The sequence below is a fragment of the Oncorhynchus gorbuscha genome, unplaced genomic scaffold (assembly GCF_021184085.1).
Source record: "Oncorhynchus gorbuscha isolate QuinsamMale2020 ecotype Even-year unplaced genomic scaffold, OgorEven_v1.0 Un_scaffold_1118, whole genome shotgun sequence".
NCBI lineage: Eukaryota > Metazoa > Chordata > Actinopteri > Salmoniformes > Salmonidae > Oncorhynchus > Oncorhynchus gorbuscha.
The window spans coordinates 113,588-130,120 of NW_025745993.1; the positions used below are offsets into that span (position 1 = coordinate 113,588).

Consider the following 16,533-nt stretch of genomic DNA (forward strand, 5'->3'; position numbering starts at 1 on the left):
CCAACAACATATCCTGGTCTCTATTCTCAGGACCATGACTATAACACTGAGTATTGGGACCCAGGCCAACAACATATCCTGGTCTCTATTCTCAGGACCAGGACTATAACACTGAGTATTGGGACCCAGGACAACAACATATCCTGGTCTCTATTCTCAGGACCATGACTATAACACTGAGTATTGGGACCCAGGACAACAACATATCCTGGTCTCTTCTACAGAATACAACTAAACAATACAAATTTGAAAAAGATACATATTTAAACAATGAATATGCAATCAGCAATGTAAAACAAAACAAGAAAACATGAAACCACATTCAAGATGTTTTACAATATTTTCACACAAGCATTTGTTCCACGTAACAACTCACCAAAAAGAAGTAGAATGGTCATGTATAGGACATTGTGCTGGAATTGTATTTCTGAAGAGAGTGCTCACTCTTCTCTCACTCAGTTTTGGTTCATGCAGTTAACTGTGACCCTCAGACCAATTGGCAGAACATCTTTTAGGACCAAATTATTTATACAAGAGGCCAATGATTCTCATTAAAAATTATTATAGATTTTAAAAACATATAATTAATGTGATAAGCAGACATTGTTGAGCAGATAATGGATGTCATTTATTTTTCTATTGAATAAATGAATACACACCTTGTATAGTTGAAACATTCTACATTAAAGTTATTTAATGGATAATAGGAGATATAGAAATAAGATACAGCTCTGAACACTCCTACTCCCCACCACACACCACTCCTACTCCCCACCACACACCACTCCTACTCCCCACCACACACCACTCCTACTCCCCACCACACACCACTCCTACTCCCCACCACACACCACTCCTACTCCCCACCACACACCACTCCTACTCCAAGACGCTTGATACATATGGATCCAGAGATGCATATTATGCTACACAGGTTACCATGGTAATCAGACTTAGTAAACTGTTAGAGAATGGGAGATGGATGACTCTTTACAATATGTTTTCTATTGAAACTTTATTTAGGGATCTGGAACTGGTGTCGGAGAGGAGGGAGATGAAAGATGACATGTTTGTGTTTTCTGGTGGTTTTTCAGTGACCCTGAATGAGCAAAGCTCTTTCCACATAGACAGGAGTAAGGTTTCTCTCCAGTGTGTATTCGCTGGTGTGTTGTCAGATTGAAATCTAGAGCAAAACTCTTCCCACACTGATCACAGCTATAAGGCTTCTCTCCTGTGTGTATGCGTTGGTGTTTAGTCAGGGATCCTGAATGATTGAAACTCTTCCCACACTGATCACAGCTATAAGGTTTCTCTCCTGTGTGTATGCGTTGGTGTTTAGTCAGGGATCCTGAATGATTGAAGCTCTTCCCACACTTATCACAGCTATAAGGTTTCTCTGCTGTGTGTATACGTTGGTGTGCAGTCAGCTCTCCTGATTGATGGAAGCTCTTCCCACACTGATCACAGCTATAAGGCTTCTCTCCTGTGTGTATGCGTTGGTGTGTCGTCAGGGCTCCTGATTGATTAAAGCTATTCCTACACTGATTACAGCTATAAGGTTTATGTGCTGTGTGTATGCATTGGTGTGTAGTCAGGTTTCCGGATACAGCAAAGCTCTTCCCACATTGATCACAGCTATAAGGCTTCACTCCTGTGTGTGTGCGTTGGTGTGCAGTCAGGTCTCCTGATCGACTAAAGTATTTCCCACAATCAAAGCAGGTGTAAGTCTTCTCCCTTGTATGAATTCTCTGATTAGATTTTAAGATTTTAAATGCAGCAAAACTCTTACCACTCTGAGAGCAGTGGTATGGTTTCTCTCCATTGTGAATATGCTCCAATTGTCAATTCCTTATGTTTAGCAAAACTCTTCCCACAGTCAGAGCAGCAGTGAGGTTTCTTCCCTGTACCTCTATGCTGGTGTTTGAGGTGTTCTGATCTGGAGAGACTCTTCTCTTTCTTGTCAGCATCATGATGTTGTTGAGGCTCCCCAGATGATAAGCCCCTCCCACTGAGAGAGCAACGATTAGGGATGTCCCCTGTGAAACAAAGATATTGAATAATTAGGTTTTGCAAATATGAGTCTGTAAACAGATGGGTCCTTCCATGAAATTAAGGCCTTTTGGGTCCCTTTCATATTTTTCCAATAGAAATTGTGCATCAGTATTACATTTTAAATCGTTGACATGCTTTGAAAGAACAATCTCTCTAATAAACCTGTTTACATGGACACATCTGAAATCAGGCTGATGGGACTTTGATAAACGCAGAAAATGGCCAATCAAAATAAACTTTCTACCACAGCCACTGTGGTTTATGAAGCAATAGGTAAAAATAAGGTTTGTATGTGCAAACTATTTCTAAGCTGCATATTTTCAGTTCCCTGAACTCACTGCATTCGGTCAAAATAATGTTTTGTGCTGCTTGTGTTAGCACATGCAGATTAAATACACCTCTATAACTCTGATTAAAGTGTTTACATGTCCTAATCATTCTAAAGATTGTTCAGAAAACCAGGTGTTTTTAAAGGTGTATCCTTACTTCAGTTATGACCTCACACCAATTAAGATCAGCAGAGTAAGATGTTTACATGACTAATGCCATAATCAGTTTAATAGGAAATGATTAGTGTGCATCTAAAGCCCTAGTTATTTGGTTACTTTGACAGTCATTTCTGAACATGATTTATTTCATTTAATTAGTGATTCATTTACGTCTGTCCCTCATTTGAAGGTCCACCCTGTTACATGAACTGAACTCTTGTTTTAATATGGTGAAACTATTCTTTCAAAAAATATTTTATGAACAGACATGATAGAGATGTTTTAACAATAACTTTTTATGTGAAGACTGCATTCAATTACTACTTCCTGTTGCACAATACTAGCTTCCATTCCCCCCATCACAAGCAGATTCATGGCTGATTTAAAGGACTATTTTACCAATGTAGTGTTTTTGTTGTTTTCAGTAGTCCCCTGTTACGGTCAACCCGGTTACTTTATTTGGTACATTGGCTCTGACTATAGTATTTATATTTCATTAAACCTCTTGAGATGGCAAAACATGTATTTTATTAAGTTGAACATGTGCTTTTTATGACAGAATGTTCAAATGTGAAATCAAACTTTTTTTTGGTACACTTTGGGTGGAACGACCAGATATTTTCATCAATATATAAGTCATTCATTAATTGTTACAGAAGCAGACTGTAGTCTCATCCACACACCATGGTTCTTACTTAATGAAATCACATCTCCATATTCCTCTTCTCCTCTCTCAGTTCCACTCTGCCCCAATGTTTTCCTGCAGTCAACCAGACCCAGCAGTAAAGTACAGGGAGGCGATCGACCTGGGGACTCTGGGAGGGTGGAGGGGAACGGCCTAGATTTGTCCTGTTGGAAATATTCAACATGGATTAACATTAAACCAAATATTGTATTAATTTAGTTTAAACCTCTGATTTGGGTGCATCCCTCGAACATCTCCTTTTTCCTCAAATGTTCAATTGTACACTACTTCACACAAATCTAAGAGCATTAGATTGGTGGAGGAATGGTCTAGTTTCCACCATATATCTCATACCAGTCATTTCCATTCAAACAGCGATGAAGAGGTGAAGCGAGAGGGATAACTGGGCCCAAAATCTGGCTTCTGCCTTATTTGATCGAATATACATTTGGTAACGATTAGGTTGTGAGGAGTGTATTGATAAAAATAGGAAACTTTATATGGTAGTAGTGACTTGTCGTCACCTCAAACAAAGCCATAAACCACGCCCGTTTCTACCATTGATCTTATTAACAAAACTTCTAACTTTATGCCTAATAATGGTCCCACCTGATCTTATTGTGAATTTTCCAGTACTTATGTGGCAATGATTTAAATGTTTCATTTTTTAACCCTAACCTTAACACCACTTCTAGCTTTATGTCTAACCTTAAATAAATAAATAAAAATGCGATATAGACATTTATGGCTGTGGAAACTAGTGGAAACACGCATATCTGCCCTCTCATTGGCTATAATGTTCCCACCTGATCTTGCCTCTTTACCGATTGCCTTCCATTGTTGAAGACATTTATTTTCTTTGTTTGAACGGACACTTGAGTATCTGGTCAAATAATTGACAATGTGTTCGAAATCAGTGAATGAATGTGAACTTTGTGGAGGAAGGAGAGATAATTATATATTTATATATATTTATATAATATTATATAATATTTCTTCAGAAAGTTCCTGGATAACATTTGAGGTGATCTATAAAAGTCAAGAAAACGTTAAGAATCTTGTAGTTTGTTATCGTCTACCCTTCTGCCTGGCAGTAACTTTGAACACATGAGCAAAGAGGGAGTATCTGAATAGGCCTCTCGTGGGGGGGTGTCTGAGAATGACTATTTCCGGTCTTTGGCTGCTGCTGTAATGGCAGCTGCTGTTCACTACCAGCACAGACAGGACAAAGAGCTGTTTATGCAAGTCTTTGCAATGGGTGCATCAAAACTAATTCACAAGTCATTCTCTGGTCAAAAATAAACGTAAGTCTGGTGGTGGAAAAAGTACCCAATAGTCATACTTGAGTCAAAGTAAAGATACCATAATAGAAAATGACAAGTCCAAGTGATAGTCAACTGGTAAAATTCTATTTGAGTAAAAGTCTAAAAGTATGGGGTCCACCAATGTGGTTGGTGGACCCCTTGACTGCCCTTTTGGTAATCCTAACTGCCTGTATGGAATGGTCTCTGGAGCTGGTTACGTTTGTAGTGGTTTTCATAAGGATGGTTTACATGTATATATATGCTGAGATTCCAAATTCATAGGACAGTCAACTGATACGTATCCACAAAAAGGGTGTTTTCCATAGTAAATACAGGGGTACTATGTATGGTTTTAATATTTCTATTTTTGCTTATGGTCTTGTGTTGTAGTATGTTTTGTTGAATGTTTTTGATAGGTATATCAATGAATTTTTTGGTTTCTTTTACTTAAAAGTTAGTTTTGCCAAAAACATGAAGGTAACAGTGGGATATCCCGGTTATAAGTGTCTATGGACCATGTCCTTAATCTTTTAACAGAGGTTGGTATCACTGGTATCACAATTGTTGGAGAGGTGTCTGAGAGGGAGGATCATGTTGAAAGCCTAAATTTAGAATGATGTTGTGTCAATTTTACTTTGTACCTACATACTCATGCTTCAACAGAATGTTATGTATTTCTTTTATTGTTTGTTTCTAACTAGATCTTTTACTCTTATGAAATACTAGAGATGTTTGGTCTAGTCAATTAGGAAGCTTTATTTTTTGTTAATCAACTGTTGATATTATGTTCCGTATATGTCCTTTTAAGTTTTTTGGTGCTTATTAAAGCACCAGAGGGAGGTTATGTGGGAGAATTATATACATGATTTGTTAACAAAAGAGAAAGGTACACTTATGGGTTCATTCCCTGTTCTGGTAAAATGCATTTTCTATTGTATAGGGCAGGAAGCAGTTAAAGGCCGTGGGGGTATTGTAATGTTGTTCGTCTGCTGTTTGTAGAGAGTCAGACCGAAATGCAGCGTGTAGGTTACTCATGACTTTTAATGAAGAATAATGCGGTACATGAAATAACTGAAAATACAAAAACAACAAACGAGTGAAACTAATACAGCCTATCTGGTGACTAACACTAAGACAGGTACAATCACCCACGAAATACAACGCGCACTCAAGCTACCTAAATACGGTTCCCAATCCGAGACAACTAGAATCAGCTGACTCCAATTAGGAATCGCCTCAGGCAGCCAAACCTAACTAGACACACCCCTAATAATACACACTCCCAATTAATACAAACCCCAATACGAAATACAACATATAAACCCATGTCACCCCCTGGCCTACCCAAACATATAACAAAAACACAAGATACAATGACCAAGGCGTGACAGAACCCCCCCCTAAGGTGCGGACTCCGGGACGCACCTCAAGAGCATAGGGAGGGTCCGGGTGGGCGTCTGTCCATGGTGGCGGTTCTGGCTCGGGACGTGGACCCCACTCCATAAATGTCCTAGTTCCTCCCCTTCGCGTCCTAGGATAATCCACCTTCTCCGCCGACCATGGCCTAATAGTCCTCACCCTGATCCCCACATAACTGAGGGGCAGCTCGGGACAGAGGGGCAGCTCGGGACAGAGGGGCAACTCGGGACAGAGGGGCAACTCGGGACAGAGGGGCAACTCGGGACAGAGGGGCAACTCAGGACAGAGGGGCAACTCAGGACAGAGGGGCAACTCAGGACAGAGGGGCAACTCAGGACAGAGGAGCATCTCAGGACAGAGGGGCAGCCCGGGACAGAGGAGCAGCCCGGGACCGAAGCAGCCAGGTACTGAGGGGAAGCCCAGTACTGAGAGGCAGCCCAGTACAGAGAGGAAGCCTAGTACTGAGAGGAAGCTCAGTACTGAGAGGAAGCTCAGGCAGGTAGTAGGCTCTGGTAAATCCTGGCTGGCTGGTAGAACTGGATGATTCCGGTTGTCTGGCCGATCTAGAAGATCTTGGCAGACTGGCACTTCTGGCGGATCCTGGCAGACTGGCACTTCAGGCGGATCCTGGCAGACTGGTGACGCTGGGCAGACTGGCGGCGCTGGGCAGACAAGAGACTCCAGCAGCGCAGGAGAGGAGAAAGACTCTGGCTGCGCTGAACAGGCGGGAGACTCCAACAGTGCAGGAGAGGAGAAAAGCTCTGGCTGCGCTGAACAGGCGAGGCGCACTGGACGCGCTGGGCAGACTGGTAGCACTGGTGGAGCTGGACAGACAGGAGACTCCGGCAGCGCAGGAGAGGAGAAAGGCTCTGGCTGCGCTAAACAGGCTGGAGACTCCGATAGCACAGGAGGGGAGAAAAGCACTGGCTGTGCTGAACAGGCGATGCGCACTGGACGCGCTGGACCGACTGGGAGCACTGGTGGCGCTGGACAGACAGGAGACTCCGGCAGCGCAGGAGAGGAGAAAGGCTCTGGCTGCGCTAAACAGGCGGGAGACTCCGATAGCGCAGGAGAGGAGAACAGCTCTGGTTGCGCTAAACAAGCGGGAGACTCCGGCAGCGCAGGAGGGGAGAAAAGCACTGGCTGCGCTGAACAGGCGAGGCGCACTGGAGGCCTGATGCGTGGTGCTGGAACTGGTGGTACTGGCGCGAGGACACGCACAGGAAGCCTGGTGCGGGGAGCTGCTACCGGAGGACTGGTGTGTAGAGGTGGCTCTGGATAGACCGGACCGTGCAGGCGCACTGGAGCTCTTGAGCACCGAGCCTGCCCAAGCTTACCTGGCTCGATGCCCACTCTAGCCCGGCCAATAGGAAGAGCTGGTATGTGCCTCACCGGGCTATGCTCCCGCACTGAAAACACTGTGCGCTCCATAGCATAACATGGTGCCTGCCCGGTCTCTCTAGCCCAACGGTGAGCACAAGGAGTATGCGCAGGTCTCCTACCTGGCATAACTATTCTCCCTTCTAGCTACCCCCCAATATTTTTTTGGGGCTGTTTTTCCGGTTTCCTTGCCAACCGTGTTCCCTCGTATCGTCGGCTCCTATCTCCCGCTGCCTCTGCTCTCCTTAGTGCCTCCACCTGTTCCCATGGGAGGCGATCTCTTCCGGCCAATATCTCCTCCCAAGTGTAACAACCTTTACCATCCAACACGTCTTCCCATGTCCATTCTCCAAATAATTCATCCTCCCATTGCTGCTCCAGCTGTCGCTGCCTGTTTAAACCAGCGCCTCTCCGTTTTTCCGGCGTGTCTTTTTCGTTGATTCGATTCGCCTGTAGCCCTCTTCGCATTGCTGTAGGGAATCCCAGGCGGGCTCCTGCACTCGCTCTGGGTCGGCCGCCCACCTGTCGATTTCTTCCCACGTAGTATACTCCTTGCTTCTGTTGTCCATAACGTCCACCTGGTCCTGCCAGTTAACACGCTGCTCGGTCTGAGAATGGTGGTGGGTGATTCTGTAATGTTGTTCGTCTGCTGTTTGTAGAGAGTCAGACCGAAATGCAGCGTGTAGGTTACTCATGACTTTTAATGAAGAATAATGCGGTACATGAAATAACTGAAAATACAAAAACAACAAACGAGTGAAACTAATACAGCCTATCTGGTGACTAACACTAAGACAGGTACAATCACCCACGAAATACAACGCGCACTCAAGCTACCTAAATACGGTTCCCAATCCGAGACAACTAGAATCAGCTGACTCCAATTAGGAATCGCCTCAGGCAGCCAAACCTAACTAGACACACCCCTAATAATACACACTCCCAATTAATACAAACCCCAATACGAAATACAACATATAAACCCATGTCACCCCCTGGCCTACCCAAACATATAACAAAAACACAAGATACAATGACCAAGGCGTGACAGAACCCCCCTAAGGTGCGGACTCCGGGACGCACCTCAAGAGCATAGGGAGGGTCCGGGTGGGCGTCTGTCCATGGTGGCGGTTCTGGCTCGGGACGTGGACCCCACTCCATAAATGTCCTAGTTCCTCCCCTTCGCGTCCTAGGATAATCCACCTTCTCCGCCGACCATGGCCTAATAGTCCTCACCCTGATCCCCACATAACTGAGGGGCAGCTCGGGACAGAGGGGCAGCTCGGGACAGAGGGGCAACTCGGGACAGAGGGGCAACTCGGGACAGAGGGGCAACTCGGGACAGAGGGGCAACTCAGGACAGAGGGGCAACTCAGGACAGAGGGGCAACTCAGGACAGAGGGGAAACTCAGGACAGAGGAGCATCTCAGGACAGAGGGGCAGCCCGGGACAGAGGAGCAGCCCGGGACCGAAGCAGCCAGGTACTGAGGGGAAGCCCAGTACTGAGAGGCAGCCCAGTACAGAGAGGAAGCCTAGTACTGAGAGGAAGAAGGAGGAACCTGGCGATTTGACAGGAGTGCCGGAGGAATATCATGATCTGCGCACGGTCTTCAGTCGGTCCCGAGCCAACTCCCTTCCTCCTCACCGGTCGTATGATTGTAGTATTGATCTCCTTCCGGGGACCACTCCTCCTCGGGGTAGACTATACTCTCTGTCGGCTCCCGAACGTAAGGCTCTCGAGGATTATTTGTCTGTGTCTCTTGACGCCGGTACCATAGTGCCTTCTTCCTCTCCGGCCGGGGCAGGGTTTTTTTTTTGTTAAGAAAAAGGACGGTACTCTGCGCCCCTGCGTGGATTATCGAGGGCTGAATGACATAACGGTTAAGAATCGTTATCCGCTTCCCCTTATGTCATCAGCCTTCGAGATTCTGCAGGGAGCCAGGTGCTTTACTAAGTTGGACCTTCGTAACGCTTACCATCTCGTGCGCATCAGAGAGGGGGACGAGTGGAAAACGGCGTTTAACACTCCGTTAGGGCATTTTGAGTACCGGGTTCTGCCGTTTGGTCTCGCCAATGCGCCAGCTGTTTTTCAGGCATTAGTTAATGATGTTCTGAGAGACATGCTGAACATCTTTGTTTTTGTCTACCTTGACGATATCCTGATTTTTTCACCGTCACTCGAGATTCATGTTCAGCACGTTCGACGTGTTCTCCAGCGCCTTTTAGAGAATTGTCTCTACGTGAAGGCTGAGAAGTGCTCTTTTCATGTCTCCTCCGTTACTTTTCTCGGTTCCGTTATTTCCGCTGAAGGCATTCAGATGGATTCCGCTAAGGTCCAAGCTGTCAGTGAGTGGCCCGTTCCAAGGTCACGTGTCGAGTTGCAGCGCTTTCTAGGTTTCGCTATTTCTATCGGCGTTTCATTCATAATTTCGGTCAAGTTGCTGCCCCTCTCACAGCTCTTACTTCTGTCAAGACGTGTTTTAAGTGGTCCGGTTCCGCCCAGGGAGCTTTTGATCTTCTAAAAGAACGTTTTACGTCCGCTCCTATCCTCGTTACTCCTGACGTCACTAGACAATTCATTGTCGAGGTTGACGCTTCAGAGGTAGGCGTGGGAGCCATTCTATCCCAGCGCTTCCAGTCTGACGATAAGGTTCATCCTTGCGCTTATTTTTCTCATCGCCTGTCGCCATCTGAACGCAACTATGATGTGGGTAACCGCGAACTGCTCGCCATCCGCTTAGCCCTAGGCGAATGGCGACAGTGGTTGGAGGGGGCGACCGTTCCTTTTGTCGTTTGGACAGACCATAAGAACCTTGAGTACATCCGTTCTGCCAAACGACTTAATGCTCATCAAGCTCGTTGGGCGTTATTTTTCGCTCGTTTCGAGTTTGTGATTTCTTACCGTCCGGGTAGCAAGAACACCAAGCCTGATGCCTTATCCCGTCTTTTTAGTTCTTCTGTGGCTTCTACTGATCCCGAGGGGATTCTTCCTTATGGGCGTGTTGTCGGGTTGACAGTCTGGGGAATTGAAAGACAGGTTAAGCAAGCACTCACGCACACTGCGTCGCCGCGCGCTTGTCCTAGTAACCTTCTTTTCGTTCCTGTTTCCACTCGTCTGGCTGTTCTTCAGTGGGCTCACTCTGCCAAGTTAGCTGGTCATCCCGGTGTTCGAGGCACTCTTGCTTCTATTCGCCAGCGCTTTTGGTGGCCGACTCAGGAGCGTGACACGCGCCGTTTCGTGGCTGCTTGTTCGGACTGCGCGCAGACTAAGTCAGGTAACTCTCCTCCTGCCGGTCGTCTCAGACCGCTCCCCATTCCTTCTCGACCATGGTCTCACATCGCCCTAGACTTCATTACCGGTCTGCCTTTGTCTGCGGGGAAGACTGTGATTCTTACGGTTGTCGATAGGTTCTCTAAGGCGGCACATTTCATTCCTCTCGCTAAACTTCCTTCCGCTAAGGAGACGGCACAAATCATCATCGAGAATGTGTTCAGAATTCATGGCCTCCCGTTAGACGCCGTTTCAGACAGAGGTCCGCAATTCACGTCACAGTTTTGGAGGGAGTTCTGTCGTTTGATTGGTGCGTCCGTCAGTCTCTCTTCCGGGTTTCATCCCCAGTCTAACGGTCAAGCAGAGAGGGCCAATCAGACGATTGGTCGCATACTACGCAGCCTTTCTTTCAGAAACCCTGCGTCTTGGGCAGAACAGCTCCCTGGGCAGAATACGCTCACAACTCGCTTCCTTCGTCTGCTACCGGGTTATCTCCGTTTCAGAGTAGTCTGGGTTACCAGCCTCCTCTGTTCTCATCCCAGCTTGCCGAGTCCAGCGTTCCCTCCGCTCAAGCGTTTGTCCAACGTTGTGAGCGCACCTGGAGGAGGGTGAGGTCTGCACTTTGCCGTTACAGGGCACAGACTGTGAGAGCCGCCAATAAACGCAGGATTAAGAGTCCAAGGTATTGTTGCGGCTAGAGAGTGTGGCTTTCCACTCGCAACCTTCCTCTTACGACAGCTTCTCGTAAGTTGACTCCGCGGTTCATTGGTCCGTTCCGTGTCTCCCAGGTCGTCAATCCTGTCGCTGTGCGACTGCTTCTTCCGCGACATCTTCGTCGCGTCCATCCTGTCTTCCATGTCTCCTGTGTCAAGCCCTTTCTTCGCACCCCCGTTCGTCTTCCCTCCCCCTCCCGTCCTTGTCGAGAGCGCACCTATTTACAAGGTACGTAGGATCATGGACATGCGTTCTCGGGGACGGGGTCACCAATACTTAGTGGATTGGGAGGGTTACGGTCCTGAGGAGAGGAGTTGGGTTCCGTCTCGGGACGTGCTGGACCGTTCACTGATTGATGATTTCCTCCGTTGCCGCCAGGATTCCTCCTCGAGTGCGCCAGGAGGCGCTCGGTGAGTGGGGGGGTACTGTCATGTTTTGTCTTATATTGTCTTGTCATTTTGCTTTTCCCTCTGTTCGTTTTCCCCCTGCTGGTCTTTTTAGGTTCGTTCCCCTTTTTTTCTCTCTCCCTTCCTCTCTCTCTTCTCTCTATCGTTCCGTTCCTGCTCCCAGCTGTTCCTATTCCCCTAATCAATCATTTAGTCTTCCCACACCTGTTCCCTATCTTTTCCCCTGATTAGAGTCCCTATTTCTCCCCTTGTTTTCCGTGTCTGCCCTGTCGGATCCTTGTATATTGTTCACCGTGCTGTGTCTTTGTATCGCCCTGTCGTGTCGTGTTTCCCTCAGATGCTGCGTGGTGAGCAGGTGTCTGAGTCTGCTACGGTCAATTGCCTTCCCGAGACAACCTGCAGTTTATTATCGAGTCTCCAGTCAGTTCTCGTGATTACGAGTGAAATTGTTTTTATGCTTTATTTACCGCTCCGATTTGTCTAGGAGTATTGCTATTTCCTTAAACTGGATTAAAGACTCTGTTTTCGCCAAGTCGCTTTTGGGTCCTCATTCACCTGCATAACAGCCAAACCTAACTAGACACACCCCTAATAATACACACTCCCAATTAATACAAACCCCAATACGAAATACAACATATAAACCCATGTCACCCCCTGGCCTACCCAAACATATAACAAAAACACAAGATACAATGACCAAGGCGTGACAGGTATGGGATAGCTGAGAAACACTCCTAGACCAGATGTATATACCAAGATCAAAGGGATAGAAAAAGGAGGGGGTCAGCCAAATGACCAACTGATGGATTACAGACATCAATCACAGGGCAGCTGGGCACCCTAAAGCTAAAGGTGATTGAAAGACACATGCAGAGGGACACATAGAGTTAATTACAGAGCCAAAGCATAGGGCTGTAAAATAGAGGAATGTACACTATTTTTAGTATAGCTGGACACGCTAGAAACTGAGGAGACACATAGTCTGCTGATCCTAGATAATACAGCTGTTGACTCAATAGTAGTAAAGATGTGTTTTTGTTTTAGTCCATTCAACAACAGAGTGATACTTTCCTTGCATCAACAGGATTTTGTATCTCTCTATATACCTTATGTCATACCTTATTGGAATTGTTTTATTCATAATATATGTTGTCTCACACAAACGTACTTACTAACACAATTAATAAGGAAGATTATTATAAAATTATTCATTCATATTACCCTGCCAACCATTATATGAAGAAGTACAAAAAAATAGATACATTTAAATTGTACCTTTTGTAATGACCACCCAGAAACAGTGTTGCATCTTTTTTTCAGTGGTATTTACATTACATTTGACATTTAAGTCATTTAGCAGACGCTCTTATCCAGAGCGACTTACAAATTGGTGCATTCACCTTATGACATCCAGTGGGACAGTCACTTAACAATAGTGCATCTAAAACTTAAGGGGGGGGGAGTGAGAGGGATTACTTATCCTATCCTAGGTATTCCTTAAAGAGGTGGGGTTTCAGGTGTCTCCGGAAGGTGGTGATTGACTCCGCTGTCCTGGCGTCGTGAGGGAGTTTGTTCCACCATTGGGGGGCCAGGGCAGCGAACAGTTTTGACTGGGCTGAGCGGGAGCTGTACTTCCTCAGTGGTAGGGAGGCGAGCAGGCCAGAGGTGGATGAACGCAGTGCCCTTGTTTGGGTGTAGGGCCTGATCAGAGCCTGGACGTACTGAGGTGCCGTTCCCCTCACAGCTCCGTAGGCAAGCACCATGGTCTTGTAGCGGATGCGAGCTTCAACTGGAAGCCAGTGGAGAGAACGGAGGAGCGGGGTGACGTGAGAGAACTTGGGAAGGTTGAACACCAGACGGGCTGCGGCGTTCTGGATGAGTTGAAGGGGTTTAATGGCACAGGCAGGGAGCCCAGCCAACAGCGAGTTGCAGTAATCCAGACGGGAGATGACAAGTGCCTGGATTAGGACCTGCGCCGCTTCCTGTGTGAGGCAGGGTCGTACTCTGCGGATGTTGTAGAGCATGAACCTACAGGAACGGGCCACCGCCTTGATGTTGGTTGAGAACGACAGGGTGTTGTCCAGGATCACGCCAAGGTTCTTGGCGCTCTGGGAGGAGGACACAATGGAGTTGTCAACCGTGATGGCGAGATCATGGAACAGGCAGTCCTTCCCCGGGAGGAAGAGCAGCTCCGTCTTGCCGAGGTTCAGCTTGAGGTGGTGATCCGTCATCCACACTGATATGTCTGCCAGACATGCAGAGATGCGATTCGCCACCTGGTCATCAGAAGGGGGAAAGGAGAAGATTAATTGTGTGTCGTCTGCATAGCAATGATAAGAGAGACCATGTGAGGTTATGACAGAGCCAAGTGACTTGGTGTATAGCGAGAATAGGAGAGGGCCAAGAACAGAGCCCTGGGGGACACCAGTGGTGAGAGCGCGTGGTGAGGAGACAGATTCTCGCCACGCCACCTGGTAGGAGCGACCTGTCAGGTAGGACGCAATCCAAGCGTGGGCCGCGCCGGAGATGCCCAACTCGGAGAGGGTGGAGAGGAGGATCTGATGGTTCACAGTATCGAAGGCAGCCGATAGATCTAGAAGGATGAGAGCAGAGGAGAGAGAGTTAGCTTTAGCAGTGCGGAGCGCCTCCGTGATACAGAGGAGAGCAGTCTCCGTTGAATGACTAGTCTTGAAACCTGACTGATTTGGATCAAGAAGGTCATTCAGAGAGAGATAGCGGGAGAGCTGGCCAAGGACGGCACGTTCAAGAGTTTTGGAGAGAAAAGAAAGAAGGGATACTGGTCTGTAATTGTTGACATCGGAGGGATCGAGTGTAGGTTTTTTCAGAAGGGGTGCAACTCTAGCTCTCTTGAAGACGGAAGGGACGTAGCCAGCGGTCAGGGATGAGTTGATGAGCGAGGTGAGGTAAGGGAGAAGGTCTCCGGAAATGGTCTGGAGAAGAGAGGAGGGGATAGGGTCAAGCGGGCAGGTTGTTGGGCGGCCGGCCGTCACAAGACGCGAGATTTCATCTGGAGAGAGAGGGGAGAAAGAGGTCAGAGCACAGGGTAGGGCAGTGTGAGCAGAACCTGCGGTGTCGTTTGACTTAGCAAACGAGGATCGGATGTCGTCGACCTTCTTTTCAAAATGGTTGACGAAGTCATCTGCAGAGAGGGAGGAGGGGGAGGAGGATTCAGGAGGGAGGAGAAGGTGGCAAAGAGCTTCCTAGGGTTAGAGGCAGATGCTTGGAATTTAGCGTGGTAGAAAGTGGCTTTAGCAGCAGAGACAGAGGAGGAAAATGTAGAGAGGAGGGAGTGAAAGGATGCCAGGTCCGCAGGGAGGCGAGTTTTCCTCCATTTCCGCTCGGCTGCCCGGAGCCCTGTTCTGTGAGCTCGCAATGAGTCATCGAGCCACGGAGCGGGAGGGGAGGACCGAGCCGGCCTGGAGGATAGGGGACATAGAGAGTCAAGGGATGCAGAGAGGGAGGAGAGGAGGGTTGAGGAGGCAGAATCAGGAGATAGGTGGGAGAAGGTTTGAGCGGAGGGAAGAGATGATAGGATGGAAGAGGAGAGAGTAGCGGGGGAGAGAGAGCGAAGGTTGGGACGGCGCGATACCATCCGAGTAGGGGCAGTGTGGGAGGTGTTGGATGAGAGCGAGAGGGAAAAGGATACAAGGCAGTGGTCGGAGACTTGGAGGGGAGTTGCAATGAGGTTAGTGGAAGAACAGCATCTAGTAAAGATGAGGTCGAGCGTATTGCCTGCCTTGTGAGTAGGGGGAAGGTGAGAGGGTGAGGTCAAAAGAGGAGAGGAGTGGAAAGAAGGAGGCAGAGAGGAAAGAGTCAAAGGTAGACGTGGGGAGGTTAAAGTCGCCCAGAACTGTGAGAGGTGAGCCGTCCTCAGGAAAGGAGCTTATCAAGGCATCAAGCTCATTGATGAACTCTCCGAGGGAACCTGGAGGGCGATAAATGATAAGGATGTTAAGCTTGAAAGGGCTAGTAACTGTGACAGCATGGAATTCAAAGGAGGCGATAGACAGATGGGTAAGGGGAGAAAGAGAGAATGACCACTTGGGAGAGATGAGGATCCCGGTGCCACCACCCCGCTGACCAGACGCTCTCGGGGTGTGCGAGAACACGTGGGCGGACGAAGAGAGAGCAGTAGGAGTAGCAGTGTTGTCTGTGGTGATCCATGTTTCCGTCAGTGCCAAGAAGTCGAGGGACTGGAGGGAGGCATAGGCTGAGATGAACTCTGCCTTGTTGACCGCAGATTGGCAGTTCCAGAGGCTACCGGAGACCTGGAACTCCACGTGGGTCGTGCGCGCTGGGACCACCAGAGTAGGGTGGCCGCGGCCACGCGGTGAGGAGCGTTTGTATGGTCTGTGCAGAGAGGAGAGAACAGGGATAAACAGACACATAGTTGACAGGCTACAGAAGAGGCTACGCTAATGCAAAGGAGATTGGAATGACAAGTGGACTACACGTCTCGAATGTTCAGAAAGTTAAGCTACGTAGCAAGAATCTTATTGACTAAAATGATTAAAATGATACAGTACTGCTGAAGTAGGCCAGCTGGCAGTGGGTGCGTTGTTGACACTACACTAATCAAGTCGTTCCGTTGAGTGTAATAGTTTCTGCAGTGTTGCTATTCGGGGGCTAGCTGGCTAGCTAGCAGTGTTGTTTACGTTACGTTGCGTTAAAAGAACGACAATAGCTGGCTAGCGAACCTAGAAAATCGCTCTAGACTACACAATTATCTTTGATACAAAGACGGCTATGTAGCTAGCTAAGTAGCTAGCTACGATCAAACAAATCAAAC

At 47.6% G+C, this 16,533-nt stretch overlaps 1 protein-coding gene across 1 annotated transcript; it reads right to left on the reverse strand.

Annotated features, from left to right (window-relative positions):
• Positions 1 to 885: 885 nt before the first annotated feature.
• LOC124021447 (zinc finger protein 135-like) lies at positions 886 to 1,838 on the reverse strand (the record flags this gene model as incomplete). Its single annotated transcript, XM_046336638.1, has 1 exon — positions 886 to 1,838. A coding segment is annotated over one exon (819 nt), but the record flags the coding sequence as incomplete, so codon positions are not given.
• Between the last annotated feature and the right edge of the window lie 14,695 nt (positions 1,839 to 16,533).